The following is a 17,655-nucleotide window of genomic DNA, read 5'->3' as shown; positions in this document are numbered from 1 at the left end:
ACTGTTTTTAATGATTGACTTTATCTTGTAGTTTCAATAGGGTAGTTTCCTTCATCAAAGAAAACGATAGGCATTGATTGCGATTAGTTACCCACCATTAGTGTATTCATAAAATACAAATTATTTGGTTTTAGAAATCCCAGTTTAGACGTATGGTCAATTTTAACCTCATTTGAAAAAGGCTAGATTGGTGCCCATGCGATGCCACTCAACGTGACGTCACAAGGACCTAGATGCTATACGAGTAGTCAGGAGTTATACATTGACTGAGATTACCTATGCATGCATGAAGCACAGAGCTCAGGGAAACATTTCTTAATAATCACCTATTAAAAGTGCCTATGGTCGGAAAGTTTCCTTCGTTTTATAGCGTATTAATTATCTTTATTTAAGGGAAGCGCTACCTGCATTGTATTGGTGCTCGCACCAAGGTGGCCTCACATGGCGGCAGCTTGAAATAGAATGACGTCACACAGGCTTTTCCCAGCATTCATACTTAACTGTCACATTTACGCGCACTTGAGAATTTTCACTTTTTATTTAATCGTGAAAAATAGATATTGTCATTTAAAAATCTAAAAGCGTGAAATACGTACTCCCGGAGTGATAATCTTTCGATTTTGGGAATTAAAAAGAAAAGGAAATCATTCTATTGTTTCAGGCTAGAAATTAATTTAATTACGCAGACATTAGGTTATTCAGTGGTGCAAATTGGTGGGTTAGAGCTAGGAAGTACATACTTTGGATTCAAATGATTCAATGTTTTTTGGAGTCACATTTAAAAAAAGCTGGAGTTGTGTCAAACATTGTGTTCAAAACCAGTGTTCTTTTAAGTTTTTAGAATGTAATTACGCAGACATTAGGTTTATCAATGAGGGAGTACTTGTTATGGAAGTCTTATTTTCATGTATGTTTTTGTCAGCATTACCAATCTGCATCTCATATCTCTCCATGTTTTCCTGTATTAGATGAAATTAGAGGATATTTTTGTCAGATATATTCAGTAGTATCTATGATGACATTGATTTGGCCTTCATTCAATTTCGAGTTGGGTATTATTTCTGTCCCTTAGAAATTACTTAATTGATTTACCTTTTTTTAGGTTAAATCCTTTATATTCATCATGATACCATGTAACATCTAGTCACATTTTTTTCCTAGTCTATTGAATTAGGGAAGCATACATGTATAATTTTTGATAAATTTACTTCATATGTTGGGCGTAATATATACAAATGGTTCTTATCAAAATTATGGAGGCATTTTTATACATATACGCACTTTTAAATTGACAGAATAATGTTTGTAGTGCTTATGTCATCAGTAAGTTGTGGGCCCACTTTGAAAGAAATATGCAATGCCTCCTCAAACCAGTCTTCTTGAATATATTTGCCGAATTAAAATTTTTGCTCCTCAGTCATATCATTTATGATCTTCAAATTTCTAATGAATCTTCATGCGTTGTTTTGTTTTCTGTTCAATTTCATTTTAATAACATACATAATTTCTCAATTTGCTATTCTATCCTTACCATTTTTTAGTTAATAAAATTATTCTGTTATTTTGTTTATTTTTTCATCCTATAAATTGAATGCTAGTTTAAAAAAAGGTATGAAAATGTAGTACCACTTTCTAGGCTGCAGCTTACGACATGATAGTTTAAGCTATACACTCAATTTTTTTACAACCACTCATTGGATGCTCATGATTATACGTATTGATTGCCTGGCTTCATTAACTTGGTTTTCCACTGTTGAGATAGTGTGAGGCATTTCTGTTGGAGATACATCTTCTGATCAGTTGCATCGGTGAACTCTTCAACCAATAACCTTCTTGGATGTCTCTGGAAATTTGTTTCTTGTTTTTTGACTGGATTCATTAAAGACGCTGGAGTTATTTAATTCTGTACAAAGTTTTTTATTCTTCAAACTTTTAACACTGTCACATGCATAATATTTACAATGTTTAAATAATGAAGAAAATTGAATAAGTCAACTTCATAGATCAAAATATAAATTTAGCTGCGCTTAGACTTTTGAGTAGGGAGTGTTTTCAGCATACATATTCACTTACAAAATTTAGACTATGATTTATCACTAACATCACATCTACTCAAATTTGGTGTTGTCTTTCATATAGGGTATAGTTCATCTTCAATTTTGGTATTATTTACAGGGATTACTTTGGTGGGCTTCAAAAAATATCATCCATCCTTAGGAAAACAAGTGATCAGCGAACATATGGCACTACATAGTATAAATGTGAATGATTATACTAATGGCCTTACATCACTTCTATAATAATTTTGCCTCTTGTACTTAACATGCATATTGATTATATATATATTTTTAAGTAAATGCATCTTTCAGTATGCTATAAATATAATCAATGAACATTTTTGAGTATTTAACACATTACTGATAACCATTTCATTTCTATCTAAGAAATGACAGGAATCTTTAGAATTTAATGGTGATTCGTATTTTGAAGCCCTGCTAATAGTGTCTTTCACTATACAATGGAAGCAAAGAATCTTGGAAAATGATAATGATACATCATTGAAATATTTTACAAAATGTGTTTTCTATGTGAAAATGACATGTAATAATGGAAATGGTGATGAATATGACTTTAAATATCTACTTAAGTTATACAAAGTTCAATCTTTTGGTTGAAAGTACACATCTGAATAATTTCAGAATGCTGCTTATTCTAAGGCGCAGTAACTTACCAAATTTCACTGAACTTGAAAAAATACAATGCCACTTTTAATTAGGTTTGCCTTGTTCCCATAACATGTTTTTTGGACTGTGTGCTTCGTATGTCAAAAATTCTTGTCTCATGTGCCTCTTCCAAAAAAGCCAGTTGTTTTCATAGTCTGACTGGATGTGGATAAGTGGTAGCAACAACACTTCATATGAACTAAGAGGTGTGATAACAGCAAAATGACATTAAATTACAGGCTTCTAAAGTTATTTAATATTATACTGTTTATTTGACTCACAAATTAGTGTGGTGTTTGACTTGACATCAATCCACATGTTCAAGCTAAGAGAGAATGTGAGAACTATTGGAAGAGGCTTAAGGATGATAAATAATTTCTATTTTTTTTCTATGATTAATATATCAATTCGTGTGCAGAGTAATTATCACTTTGTGAGAGAGGCATAAGTTCACTTTGACAAGTAAATAATGTTATTGTTCCTCTGTGGCTGTAGGGGAAGGTCCATAAAAGATTAACTCGGGGATTTGACCTCCTTGAACACCAGTTCCATTGGTACTCTCCGATGAGCACTGAAACTGGAATGTAACGCAACCCACTGAGACTTCACTCATTCCTTCCTGACCGAAGTAGCTTAGCTCACCACCATCTAGCACAGCAGATGCTGTGTAAAATGACTCTGGTTCAATTTGTATAGGATGCTCAAAATACACATGAAATGTGTTACTTGAACCATCGGAGAAGAACTTAGTGTCATTCTCAGCCAATATGCGGCCCAAACGTTTCAATTCAATCCGAACATTGTAATCTGCAGCACCACTGGAAGAACCATATAAGCCAAAACCCACTACAAATATGCGCTTATCAACACTAAATTGAATGCTATCACAACGTCCACGGTAGCGCCACTGATTACTGCGGTATGCACAGGACTGAAATCTGTGACAGATCTGTGAAAGACAAAAATATCTTATATTACAAATTGTAATGTTTAATTAAAATAAAAAGAATGCATAAATAACAATAGGTTCAACTTTAATTGGAAAAACTGTTGCATTAATATGTGATATTAGGGAGAAAAAAATACATGCCAATAAGGATGAGAAACTGAGAGAATTGTTAAGAATTAAAAAAAATAGTTGATAATTGACTTAATATAGAAGCACAATTCATTGAAGTGTTATGTTAGCTGTAACATTTTTTCGAAAAGCATTTCTGGACTGTAAGTATATGGACATAAGATGCATGCATTGAGAAGTGTACTTAGGTTGTTCAAATATTGCCTGAGCTGGACAGGTTTTCATTATCAGGCTAGTGTCGCAAAAAAAACATGCTTAAACTTTAGGTATTGCTTGACGTTCACTGATCATCCTTTGAAATTCAGGTGCTTTTAATTTTTTGAGACTCACCTGTGGTTTTAGACCTGTACGTGGCTTAGTTGGATAGTTCAGTGTAGGCTTAACATGAGCAGTGAAGTGCAAAAAAATATCAATGGTTTCCTTGTGGGTAAGGATTCCCACCTGAGCAGCGCAATTCGCAAAGTCTTCCAGGCTCATTGTGGGTATCCGAACCAAGTAGAGTGCACGTCCTAGGGCAGTACGTTTATTTTGAGGGGTAGGCTCAACATCACGACGGGCACACTCTGCAGCTGCCCAACCCAAGGCAGCTTCAAATAAATGAGTCTCTTTGCAATTCAGAGTTTCTCGTGACAGCACACACTCTAATGTATGGGAGTCAATGTCCACAAACCCCTCGGATCGAAGTGCCATTTCAGCCTGGGTGGAGAGAAAATGCAGTAAAAATTAATTTATGATTCCAACTGAAATATTCTAAGTCAAGGTGGAGAATGAATCTGAGAAAGAATGTAGACAGCAGTTAGATTTACATCAAAAAGTACTAATCATTGCTGTAATTTGTACGTTTACTTTCATCTTCATTAAATAAGAAGTCCTGCTTTAAACATTAATCATCTCAGAAAATTTTAAGTTCTTCGACTATGCATTATTATTGACTAATTCCCAAGCATTCACAAGTTCAGAACTACTTAACAATGGATTTAAAGTTTTGAAGCCCTAAAATAACAGCAAATGAAATTTTGGCCAATAAAACAGGAAGTGTTCATTTGGTTAATTTTCAGACAGGCATTTAATTTTTGAAGTTCTGTTTAGTGAATAAATATATTTAAATAGTACGAAATTCAAATCACCGGCTTGTTGTTGAATTTATTTCCGGTTGACTATTGTTTAATAGTACATAAATAGAGCTAAAAAGGGAACCTTACCTGAGCATCTATCACTTCCCAGCACCGTTGCATTAGTTCAGGTTCCTCAAATAACCGTGATTGACTGAGTAATAGGCAAGCATTTTTTGCAGTCAGACTTGTCTCTAAATAATTTACACACGCTTTGGCAAGATGAGGTACAATATATTTCTTTGCAACATATAAAGTAGCCAGAACTGTATCTGCTTCCAGCTGGATTTCATCACAGTATAAATATCTGAAAGGAAGAACATTCATTCTCTTATCTATTTAAACTCAAGTATACAAGAAATCATTAAATTGTCTATATGTTCGTACATACTTAAGTAATGTGAGGAATGCTGAGGGTTCAACATCAGGCACTTCAATTTCCTGTTTGTTTTCCGCTAAGCTTCCGAAAAACATAGCATAGAAAACTGAACTCCCCGTCGCAAGCACGTATTTATGGGCGGGTATAGTTTGAGTATGTCCTGCAAAAAAAACTTGACATTAATTTCTTTAAATTTCTATGGACGCTTGGATGAAAAGTATTTTTTTAAAACGTACCTGGGCTTCCAACTATGAAACGAATGTCTGACATAAGTTCATTGTTAAACATTGCAGCATTGCGTTCACGAACTGTTGGTTTTGACGCCTGCCAGTTTATGTCTAGTGTCGACTGCCCTGGACTAGAGAGGTTAAATGAAGTTGTGACCGAATTCGGCGATGCTAGGGGCGACGTCGGAGCACTTGCTGGCTGTGTGATCTGCATACTTTCCCGCTGAGAGATCGTTGGAGGCGGAGAAAGGGATAAACCGCCATTGTTGAGAGACTCCACTAAAACAAGAGTTAAAAAAGCAATGTCAAAACCTTCAATTGAATTAATGAAAGAGAACTTGGTTATTGGTCGCAATGGTCGACTTTCAAAGCATATTACCCCCGCAAAAGAACTTCACGAATAACCGTTAGATTTCTCCGATTTCAAACAGTAACCTAATGTTCGTAATGTCAATAACACACGTAAATAAACACTTTGACGGCACTCATCTACATATATTAGTGCTTCATAATGTTTATAGCTTTAACAACATAGTTCAATGGCTGATTTGGAAGTAGGAATTCACTTACCATTAACCCATGCACTGGTTTGCGAGAAAATGTCCGGAAACCGTTTTACTGGCTTAGTTGATATTTTCGAATACAAGTTAGACATGGCCATTTTATCTTCAGGTTCACTTTTATGACTCAAAACAAACTTCGATGTTGACGAAGTTAGTCGGCCATCTTTTCTGCTGTATCAAGGTCACCGTAGAAATAAATGAACGACGATCTGCGCCTCAGATGCGTAAACATCTGCTGCGTAGAGGTACTCAGAGCGACAAGGTTATTTGCGGCATTTGGATCGCTTTGTTTTGGATTGAAGATATTTTTTCAGTTTGTTTGGCGTAGAAGTAGATTACTATGTATATCTCGTACTTGTGCAGTTTTTTCGTCTGAAGGGTGGTTTTATTCAATAAATGTGCGGATGTATTCTCCGTTTTAATTGTTTATCTCTTTTAAATGTTAACTAATTTATAAACTGGCGTATGACCGCTCAATTTTCAGCGAAAAATTATTATTTTGACTTTATCCCCAAATTTATCTGATATTTCTATAGCTACTAGCTTTGAATATGAGGGAAGCCCTTTTATATGTATGCCACTAGCTTTGAATATTTAGCCCTTTTATGTGCTTAGAAAATTCCAGCGAGGCGAAGCAGTTCAGGGCAGACCAACGCAGTATACTGCGTATTACCGGAAGACCGATGTAGCCCTCTTGCTGAAGACATTTCAATAGCATCATTTGATTACTGATTGGTACTAATGATGTCTTGAACGTTGCCTTGCTTTGTTCTCTACGTTAAGCTGACCATTGGCAGATAATGTATGGACTAATCAAGGAAGATGTAAACACCCGCTGGGTTTTGATTAGCGGATTCCTAACTTCTTGCTTACTCCGGAAAGTTTGATATTGTGAATATCTTTAAGCATTGAGTGATGAAAAGTCGCCGCCGCGGATTGGTTGTCAAATAATTTTGAAAGTGCTCGACAGGTGTCGCAAGTGTCTGGTTGTTCGCCCCGAGAAATCTCGGGGCTTTGGATTTGCTCTTTGAGCGCGTTGGTGGGTGGGCACACGAATGCCCTTGGCATTGGGTCCTCCGGGATTGGTGATTTATATTAATATCATTGTGGAATTTTCTTTTTTGCTTCCTTGCAATTTCCAAATTTTCCCCGAAGAAGTGAATTTCAAATGTGGTTGCTCAACGGAGTTTTTCACTTGGTGGTTTATTTCCAGTGGGTAATTTTCGGAAGCAGTTGTGCCGAGCGCTTGGTCTTCCAAGCTTTCTCGTGTTCTCTTGTTATAATACTTTGTGTTGGACGCGAAAACGTTAGTTAGCGGCTGACGAAAATTTGTACTTAGGCCTTTGGTTGATATATCTAGCTGTAACTACACCGTTATATTGGAGCCTGGACTCTTAATATGCTACGCGCATTTTATCATTGTAAACTTTTGTGATCGGAATTTATAAGTGGAAGTATTTCGTCCCTAAGGTGAATTAGATCATGCTGAGTATGAATTCTGAGGACTAATTGCTTTTACGGCATCATTTTTAAATCGCTTTTTCAGTTTGTTGGTGAACAGTATCAGAACTCATTGTATCCTACTCAACATTTTATGAGTTCAAGGTGACATTTTACTTTATATAGCGTGGAAATATAACCGTAAATGTTGTAATTTTATGCGGAAAAAAGTGATCGAAAAGCAAAACCACGTGATACTCTCCTCAATGAATGTGTCATTTTAAGGCCATTGATAAGAAATATAAAAACTCATTTTTTTGTTTGATGCTTCGTAAAAAATCGCAATATTAGGGGTCAACTGTTGGGCTAATTCGAGAAGCGCTCACGCCTGCTGGACTGATAGACAAAAATTGGTTTTGCACAGTTGAATATAATTCCAGCATATAATTTTGTGAGTGTATATAGCAAAATCCATTCGGAAAATACCTGAAGGGAGTTCCCAAGGTATTTTTTAATATTCCTTAATTATCCATGCATCATTATGTATCATAATTATATATTTAATTGGTCTACTTTCCATACCATTCCCATTGTTTGCGTTAATTGCCTAAGCGTTGGGTAACTTTTTTTCCTTTGGTGGTAATAGGGACATGTGAAAGTCAATGTATATGTTTTCATATAATATCATAAAAATATCACAGGTTGGGCAGAAGCGCAGGACACAAAAAGATTAAAAAACACTCACAGAACTAAATTTTCGGTGGTATACAACCACCTTCCTCAGAGTTATTATATAATATTTTTGGTGTAGTAGCTCTAGTATTTGTGAGCGATTTTCAATAGATGTGAATTTCTGCGATAAACCTCTTTAAATCGTGAATAATGGTCGTTACAAATAACTTTTTTCTAGGTTTCAGGTAAATTTACATGAATAGTGACATTAATATATGTTTCTCTTTAATTGTGTAGGATACAAAGAGTGGAGAAAACCTTCTGAAATGAGCTTTACGATGTAGTTTTGTGTCGTGTAAATTTATTGTTTCCTTTCTTGATGAGCATTGTAAAAGGTGTATCGATTTATCGGCTCATCTAATTTCTAACTTCTTGTGAAGCAATGGATGCAAGAAGAATTGGAAATAAGAATAGAAATATACTTTTCAGTTACAATCGCCTATTTACTTCAATTTATTCAGGCTGAAGCATGGAAAAAATCAATAAAATCAAGGTATGAAAGGCTTGAGGTATTAATAAAGTTCTCACGGGATTTTCAACTGGTCAGTGCTTGGCTAACTGTTGCCCGCGCGTAATAAATCCTTGGCGTAGTGCGGAAGTATGTATATTTAAGTGTACGGCGTCATATTTATGTATTCGTTTGGCGCATTAGGAATTCTGTATATCATACACAATTCCGTAATACGCCAGTATAAATGGAAAAAAATACGACCGCTCGAGTGGGAGTAATGCATTTAAATTGCACATAATTTCAGCTTCAGTTTTCCTTATGATTAAATCGAATTTTAGAAATTAAATGCAATGCGAATGTTAAACTAAATAAAAAATTAATCTCAGCTTTGCTGATGTGGGAAAAAGCTTGCCTTAAACAACTTGTGCTGTTACGTACGCGTCGTATTTCTCACGCGTCTCTTGAAGACAAGACAGACGTGACGACCTTGCCCCCTAAAACGACAATGGCGGAAAGGTTGATATACACTGTGGATGCATAGTCTGAAAATTAGAAGCTTTAGTCGTCATGGGGAAAAGCGACGTTGGTTTAATATCCCGTCATGCATCCTGTTATAGCCTTGACTTCCTTGGCACGAAAAATTAACTGTGCGAAATATTTGGATTTTTTTGGCTCTGGGACTTCCTACCTGTGTCCTTTGATGCCGGGAGAAAATCTTTTGCAAAAATTCCCAGGTTCCTTCTCTTTGTAGTCTTATGCTTGACAAAGGTAGTGGACTACCGGACGTGAATATGTTTTGATAATTCTGCTATTTTCTCTTGTTTACATTAGCTCAGAAAGCACCTCCCTTTTTCCGTTAGCTATCGTAATTTTGTAAGAACAATTTTTCACAGTTGTCAACTTTATTATAAATTTTCTTATACATTTTAGGACTTTTCTATACTCTGACTTTTGACGTATTAAACCGAATTACTTTTTGAAGTCGGCTTCAATTCACAATGTTTATTGATGTTGAACTATTAAAAAAGAGAAATTAGTTGAAGTACTTAAGTCGGAATTGTAATATGCGTTCGCATTTTCTGTGTTCGCGATTTGGGTTTAATTATGAGGGTGAGCCTTTCGTGGAGATGTACACCAGTGTGAGATATCATTCATTTTATAATATTAAACATTCTATTTTGTGAAATGTTCTCCGCATATTATTAAACAACCATTAGCTTACGTATGAAGAAAAAAACTTCGCTTGCGTCACCTTACTTCACTTAAGTTTTGGAACGCTGTGCTTCCTCTTATTTCAAGAGTAGTTAAACTGAAGGCCGGCGTACGAATGTTTTCGCGGTTTTGCGATACCCATTCCTTTGGTGGAGTTCGTGCTGGCTTGCGGTATTAAAAACTGAAATTATAGTTTTTTTTCCATTTTCGTGTAGCTTTCAAAATCTTCTCGTGGTCATTTTTCTCCACTAGATGTATTTTTCTCTCTTACTCTTCATAATTGCCTACTTACGTATGTACGCGAAAATCTAGGCTTCTACTTTTTTGCTCTAGTTTCACTGTTATCAAATTTCATTTCGTACCAGCACTGATCGCCTCAATATGGGTCATGGTTTCGCGAGGAGAGTGGCAAATAGGGCCCGTCCCCGGTGATTGCGCGGAATAATTTTGATAAATGATATTTTTTGTCGGAGTAGTTTTTAAGAATTGCATTCGTTGGCCGTTCCCTTCTGTCGAGTGTTGTTGAACTGACAGCTATCAAGGGCAGTGATCAGCTGTTTCTCATTCCAACGTGGAGTGGAATGAAAACTTTTTTTGACCGGTCATCGGAATTAATATTACCGTTTGCCCCTGTTACGCTCCAAAACCATTATTAATATTTCATTTTCCAAGGGCGTTTGGGTTTTTATATGACGATTGTTTCTCTTTTATAGTCCTTTAGCCTCAAACTTTTTATCAAAGCGCCTGATGTAACTGTTTTAAATTTCTAGTAGTGACCTTAGCCAACCCAGAATTAGAAACTATACATTTCTGGTTCCTAATGCAGAGATGCAGTATCAATTACGCCTTTCATTGAAGCAATGGATTCCAAAACGGCAAAAATAGTTGTGGGAGGAATTTAGGATTATCAGCTTCCTTTTTAAATTTCAGGGTCTTTCATACCGATAGCTTTTTTCTGTGTGAGGGTATTAAATTATATATCTTATCCTTTCATGGGGAAGAGTTGAAGTAATGGTTCAAGTAGCTTTGAAGGTGTTCAGAAAAAGTGGTTTGTTTTGAAACTTTGCTGAATGGAGTTTTGCCCTTTTGAAATAAAAGGCTTCAATTTTCATTTCAAGCTTCCTCTCCTAGAAAGTCATTGTTGTCGTATTTAACAGCTTTTACGGGTAGAACTAACCTCCTGTATGTATATTTTTCTAATCTACGCCGGTGCAGGGTAATCTCAGGACTGTTGGAGTTTTCATAGGTGGAATAAAACTGTTTTCAATGTAATCGGTATTATTTTTTTCAGCCAAGGGGTAAACTCCTCAAATAAAGGTGCGTTTTAATTAGTAACATCCGCGTCTCCAGGGCAATTAGAGGATTCTGCGATATTTCACCCATCTTTTTTGGCAAAAGGAAGTTGCATGCCGCCAGCTGGGTTGTGTAAACATACTCTTCAGGAAAATGTATTTTAAAATTCCGATTCAGGGTAAAACTTACTCTGTCTACTCTTCACGTACTGCAAGAGGTTTGGAGCTTCACTCACGTATCCGACTGTTTTACTAACAAGTATGCTCCTCAGATTTCTTAGGGCAGTGGTCGGAATACTTCTGAATAACTGTCTCTCTCCTCCAGTGCATACTCAATATCTATTTCATTTAATTTGATTCTGTCATCTAATGTTAATAACATTTCATTGGAAAATTCGTTACATTAATATTTATGTCTCACTTTGTGTCAGGGCTCGCCTGTCCTCATTCAATTATGTGGACTATGGAAAAATAAATCTTACAGAAGCTGTTTTGAATCACGTATTTTCTCTGATGAACATTATTCGCCTGATCATCGTTTTAGCCCCCGTATTATCTTAGCTAGTGTTATTTCTTATGATACATTTGTGTCTCATACCTATCGATATTTTCTATCAACATTTCCTTCTGGTTTATTAAGTGTCTTCCATTTATCATCATCTTCAGTATTCATATCCTCTCTATAAATGAAGTTTTATTTTCTACAGCCGTATAGTTTCCTACGCTGCTCCAGAGTAAATTTATTGCGCAATTTGTTCTTTATGGAGTCAAGCGATACTAAGAAGTCACTGCTTGGCAGTTCATAAATCTTTAGTGTGATTTTATGAGGTTCCACATTGCAATGCATCCATGTATTATGGTGGGCCGTTGTTTTGGCTGCGCGGTAATGCGTTTTTCATGAGATGAGGTTGTTGACCCCCGGCCCATCTCTCATCCTCCAGTGGGCAGTTCTTGGGCTGGACCACTCGTACTCGGAAACCTTTGACTCCGGCAGCCTGATTAGCCTCACTGAGAATCGGAGCATAAGCTCCCTTTGACCAGGGTTGTCGAAGCTGTCTGCAAGTGTTCAGCTCTCAGTTTGGAAATTTCGTGCGTCCAGTTCAACGACCCGTGTTGCTTCTTATGCTATTTCAAATATCAGTTTTTAATTTTTTGCCCTGTTACGAGTGCGTATCTAAATACGACCGGTGCAGAGGGATTGATGTGTCCTCTTTATAAGTTTTCATTTTGATGATAGTGTGTGTTCGTTGTCTTCACCGCCGAAACAAGTCCACCTTTTATCTTTATTTTCGACCTGCTTTTAAAATAGTCATACTTTTTCCGAATACCTAAAACAGAATATTAACTGTCTTTGAGATTGTTGTCCTTTCTTTTGACGTAAGCTTGGTGAATACTTCTTTCCTATCTTCTCTCTTTCCATGCAGCACACAAACATACGAGAAACTAATATTCCCCTTAAGAAAAATATGATTACAAACAATGGAAAAGATATTTATCGGATAATTTGACCCAGTGTACCGTTTCAAGTACTATTAGGGTGGTTTTCAACAGTATCTGGGTTCAAATCCTGCCTTTGGCGGAGATTTCTTCGAGTAATCCATTCTCCAGGGCTGAGTGGAGGGCACTTGGAAGTAATGCACTCCAGATTCATATTGCTTGCTTTCCCGCCCTTTCCGACGCCTAGAATATCATGATTCTTCGATGGGATTGGTGACGCCACTTTAGGGAGCCTACTTAAAGCTGAACTTATAGTTATTGATTATCTTTTTAGGTTATGATTGGTTCGTTCCTGACAACGTCACTTACAATTCTACAACTCGAAGGTTTGTTTAGACAGGTGAGAGTGGGAAATTTTTACTTACCAGTTGAATATATCTCGGAGAAGATGGACTTTCATCCATAATATTATATTTTGCCGAACGAATAGGTGTAGAAATGTGTTTTTCCCTGCACGATAAAACATTTAAATAAATGCTAGGCGTAATTTCATTAGAGCATTTCCTTTTTATGTGTGAACGGCTGGTGTCCTAACATCCTCCGCCAAACGCCTATTATGGCGGCTTGCGAGGTAGTATGTAGATTAATCAAGTAATACAGAATAATTTCTAAACTTAGAAGGAGCTCCATAGAATTTTCAATACTTGGGATAATATATTTCCGTGAGTTTCCGTGGCTTAATTTTTTTGTGTATTTGCCGGTCAAATAAGACACTTTAGTCCAGTTTCTTTTTCATTTCAGTTTGAGTTTAGTCATGTCCGATTGAATACTCTATGGATACTTTGATCTAAAACCTAAAGGAATACATTTAATTAGTACATTTTGTAAATATGGAAGCGTAAGCTGAGAAGATGATTTATTAGGGAGGCTATGGGTGATGATGAATGTTTCCATAATGAAAGTTGGACCTTCGAAAGATGGAAATGGCGCTCGATTATATAAGGTAGAAGTATCTGTGCCCCTTGATGTTGGCGACTTGTTTTAATCTCCCCCGACCAATTCTTCGAATAGTGAGCGATAAATGAAAAAAATCGAATACATTTAAAGGTCAGAGGCGATAATTACCGTGACTTTACGATGAAAATATGTAGAAACCGTGAAAAATTCCAGTTGGTGTCGTCAAAAATCAGTGAGGCAATTTCTCACCCCATTCTCATTGCGTAAGAAATCATATTGGGCAATTTTATTGAAGGCTCGTGCTCTTCATATGGACCACTACGGCTGTACCACTTACTCGGTAGTCGTATTTTAATTTCGTTTAACTTTTTCGAAACTAAAAAGCACTGGTGAGGAACTGGTGGTCCCTCTTGTTGTATAATTCGAAGAATTTGCTTAAGATCTTGGCAATCCTAAAAGATATGAAGTTGATACCCACTGCTTCTGTCACACAACGCTTTCTAAAGTTTTCAAGTACATAGTTTACCAAGTTGAGTAGTTTTGAACAAGGTCTTAGAAATTGCTCCTTTGAAGAAGATATATCTTCTCGAATGGGGCATTATCAACCCCACACATGTAACGTCCAATGCTGGATAATAATGCTGGATTACCTATTACGATTTGAAAATTAATCCTGGCTTTGACTTTATTTCTAAACATTTGGTATCAAAATATTCAGATCGGTTGGCGAATCGAACTGTTCCTTAGTTGAATGAAGCCCATTTCTAAATATTCTCGTGGTTCTAATAGGAAAATCGGTTGATACTGTTGAAATCAATTATTATTATATCGTAATATCATTTAGGAATATTTCAAAATCCCCGAAAGCCATCACTTCAAGTTTTTTCAATTCATAGATATGCTTCACTGTTTAATAATCCTTCATAGAAATTTAATCGAGTTGTAGCCCCATATATACGCAAAATAACTGTTCATCCCAAATTATTGTCGAGCGGTCTTGTGCCGTGTAGAACATCGTGACTTCAATTGGTTAGCGTTCTTCACATTGAATCCATTGGCGTCATCTATCTGACCGCTTGTATAGGACGACAACCCTTTCGTGCCTGCACCTCCTAAAGCCAACGCATGAATGGAATTGGTATTCAGAACGGAGAGCGAAGACGTCTGGCTGAAAGTGAGCGCTGGCACCTTTTTAGTCCTCGCACTAGTGTACTTCTGTTGTTACCCAGAGCTTTAAAATCTCACATGGTGCTTTTTTGTGGCCGTTTCCTCGTGTGCCTTTAAATTCTTTGATAAATGTGCTCTTAATCTAATCACCACCTCATTCTCTATTACTGCAAATGGAGTTTGGTGTTTACAGATGGAAAAATTGTTTTTATACTATCTATGTTCTCCAAATTGAGTTTTTTTTCTACTGACCTCTATGTTTAATTTTCATTCAGTGTCTTGGAGTAAGGTTTATGTTCTATGTGAAAGGTTCTAAGTTTTTATATGGCAGGCATGAATTTTGTTTTGGAGTGTATCAGCCCAAGTATACCTTTCATTTGAGATATATGTGTTTAAACCTGTAACCTGGCTAGTGAGCGTGCTTATCGAATAAAAAGTTCTCTACGTTATTTGAAGTCTTTACATCAAGCATTGCTCTAGCTTATGAGTAACCATGCTCTACGCACTAGAAAAATTTAATCACACTTAAATTTTACTCGTTACTCAATAATAGAATTGTATTATAATATTGACAAATAATCGCTAAAAGAAATGGGAGAACATACAGAAATACCTGCGTGAAAAGGAGTGAAAGTGATCTTGGTTATTCAAGATCAAGGTGAGTTGCAGACCTATTTACGTATTTTAAGCTTTGAAATAATAATTAGAATCATTGGTTTCAGGAGTTACTCGGTGATATTACTTCATATTAAATAAAACAACTATGTTAATTTCACACGACCGGTTTCGTCTGCGTGATCCAGATGCTATCGCACCGCGGCAAAACAGGTCGAGCGAAATTAAACATATGAAACTAACAAAGTTATTTTATATAACAGTAATTTGAACATATATTCTACCTCTGTATCTTAAGAACGTGGTGTATGTTTTCAATCCGGTTACGGTTTTATTTAATAATATCTCTTGACTACGTACTTTAAGAGGTCTTAGAGCTAACTGAAAGGACAACGTACCTTCCGTCTGTTCGATAATGTCACTATCCTTCAGAATGTCTATCGTATGGTGAGTTAACCACGTGACTCCTGGCCTTTCGGATGTCAAGGAAGTCGTTTTGCCATTAAACCTGATCGTGGTGTATGTCCAAACGAGTCGAAGATTATGGTATCGATCCTCAGCCTTTAGTAAGCGTTTCTCCTTTTGGGCAATGCGTTGCAGGCGCTTTATTTTTTTGGTGATTTATGGTTTCTCAAATGCAGTTTAACATATACGAAAGAATGGGTGAAGTATAGGATACCAATTTGATGTTTATTTTAATGTAAGGATTCATATTCCTGTCTGTGGTGATTGATATCTACGCCAATTATAACATTAGATGACTTCAGAGCAGGTTTAGATACCTTCAGTATTCTGAAGCTTGATTGATGCGTATATGTTTTCGAGGGTATTGGTTCTTTCATGAATTGTGTATTTGGATTCATTTTGTGTAGATTTATGAGTCCTTATCCTAAATAATTATTTTTTAGTTATTTCCGTAACCAACAGCTACCACAGCTATCTAAGTGACATTGTTTCCCTTTGCACCAATCAATGACCGGAGGACCGATTTGTGTGCTATTCTTTGAATAAATAATTATCCTTTGTTTCGCGTGGCCTTTTATAGTTTGGAGAAATATTTCTAGTTTCCTACGTCTTGAAGCACTTGTTCTTTTACTGTTAAACTTTAATATTCCATTCCATTTATTTCATTGGAGAATCCCTTACTTTCGTTGAGAGCCGCCATATTGTCGATATCTTGCGTCAACATACTTTGGCTCGCGTATTTACTTTTCTCATACTCCTTGAGGTGAGGTTCATTGCTCTGATAGGTATTACTCTATTACTCTCCGCGTTAAATATGTTGGGATGTCTTATCTCGTGCTCCCAATCGCAGGCCTTATAGATTAAGTTACAGAAATGACCAATGGTTTCCGATATCGGTGCTTAGCACTGAATGATACAGATCTCGATTATTTATGATAATCGATTGTGGTTAGCCAACGTTGTTAATCGATTGTCGATTGAATGGTCAGGAAAGACCGACCGTGTTGGCAACGACTCAGGTGGGTGGTTTGGTCAGAACGTGTGAAGTGGGTTTTAATCTTCGATTATATTCGTAAACAGACACGCCCCCTTGTACTCATCACCATTGAGACAGTTGGTACGGACATCAACCCCGGACCGTTGACGTCACATTGTTTACATTTTTACCTGAGAAGCCCGTTCATGACAGGGTTGTTTCAGGTTGCACATGCGCAGTGCAACTCGTGAGGCGTGTTGCGATAGTGGTCGAAGTAAGGCCCCTCATGAACATTTTTTGATACTGGGATAAATATTATGCCGTAATAACTTATCTACGGTTTTAATAATCGAAGGTTTTTTTGTAAACAGGGGGACTAATAGAAGAGGCGAGAGTCCGTCCAGTGGAAGCTTGGTTTGTGCTGTTACTTAAAGAGCTTTTTTAATCCGTTTCCAAAAACGTCCGCAGTGCGGCCATTGAAGCAGAACGATGCAATTATTCTCCATTATTGAATAAAGTACTAGCATTTACGAGGACTAACATTGTATTCTATGGAGTAATAACAGAAAATCGCTTTAATAACAACGGGTGTTATAAAATTGAGAAGTATGTTCGTTGCTGTACACAGAAAAAGATGACAGTATGGGTTAACGTAATTGAAATGCGACATATGCTCAAATGAAGCGCGACATTTTTCTACAAAAAAACATGATTTTTAGACAAATACGAAGCATTACAGAAAATCAATGGGAAGAATTGGAAACTTCATTGCATTAGCCATTCTACGAAAAAGAATTCTAACCCATATTCATTGAAAGCAGTTAAAAAG

At 36.5% G+C, this 17,655-nt stretch overlaps 2 protein-coding genes across 6 annotated transcripts in view; one reads left to right on the top strand and one right to left on the bottom strand.

Annotated features, from left to right (window-relative positions):
* LOC124168232 (transcription factor IIIB 90 kDa subunit) overlaps positions 1-17,655 on the top strand; it is a 162,988-nt gene that overhangs the window by 10,785 nt on the left and 134,548 nt on the right. The window lies entirely within an intron of this gene.
* The window catches only part of LOC124168233 (BTB/POZ domain-containing protein 6), an 85,304-nt gene continuing 69,555 nt past the window's right edge, over positions 1,907-17,655 (bottom strand). For 3 of the 5 annotated variants that reach the window (XM_046546372.1, XM_046546373.1, XM_046546370.1), the window contains 5 exons: positions 5,529-5,798; positions 5,305-5,452; positions 5,004-5,220; positions 4,132-4,497; positions 1,907-3,672 (listed from right to left, as the gene is read on the bottom strand). In XM_046546372.1, coding sequence (XP_046402328.1) covers positions 3,196-3,672; positions 4,132-4,497; positions 5,004-5,220; positions 5,305-5,452; positions 5,529-5,798 — 1,478 coding nt within the window. In that variant the 3' untranslated portion in view covers positions 1,907-3,195. Of the gene's footprint in view, positions 3,673-4,131; positions 4,498-5,003; positions 5,221-5,304; positions 5,453-5,528; positions 5,799-6,089; positions 6,299-17,655 lie in introns of those variants that run through there. The other 2 variants (XM_046546374.1, XM_046546371.1) reach the window with 2 other exon arrangements.

The sequence above is a fragment of the Ischnura elegans genome, chromosome 11 (genome assembly GCF_921293095.1).
Source record: "Ischnura elegans chromosome 11, ioIscEleg1.1, whole genome shotgun sequence".
NCBI classification, from domain to species: Eukaryota; Metazoa; Arthropoda; class Insecta; order Odonata; family Coenagrionidae; genus Ischnura; species Ischnura elegans.
Note: the sequence above shows the minus strand (reverse complement) of the source record. Positions and strands in the feature narration are given on the sequence as shown.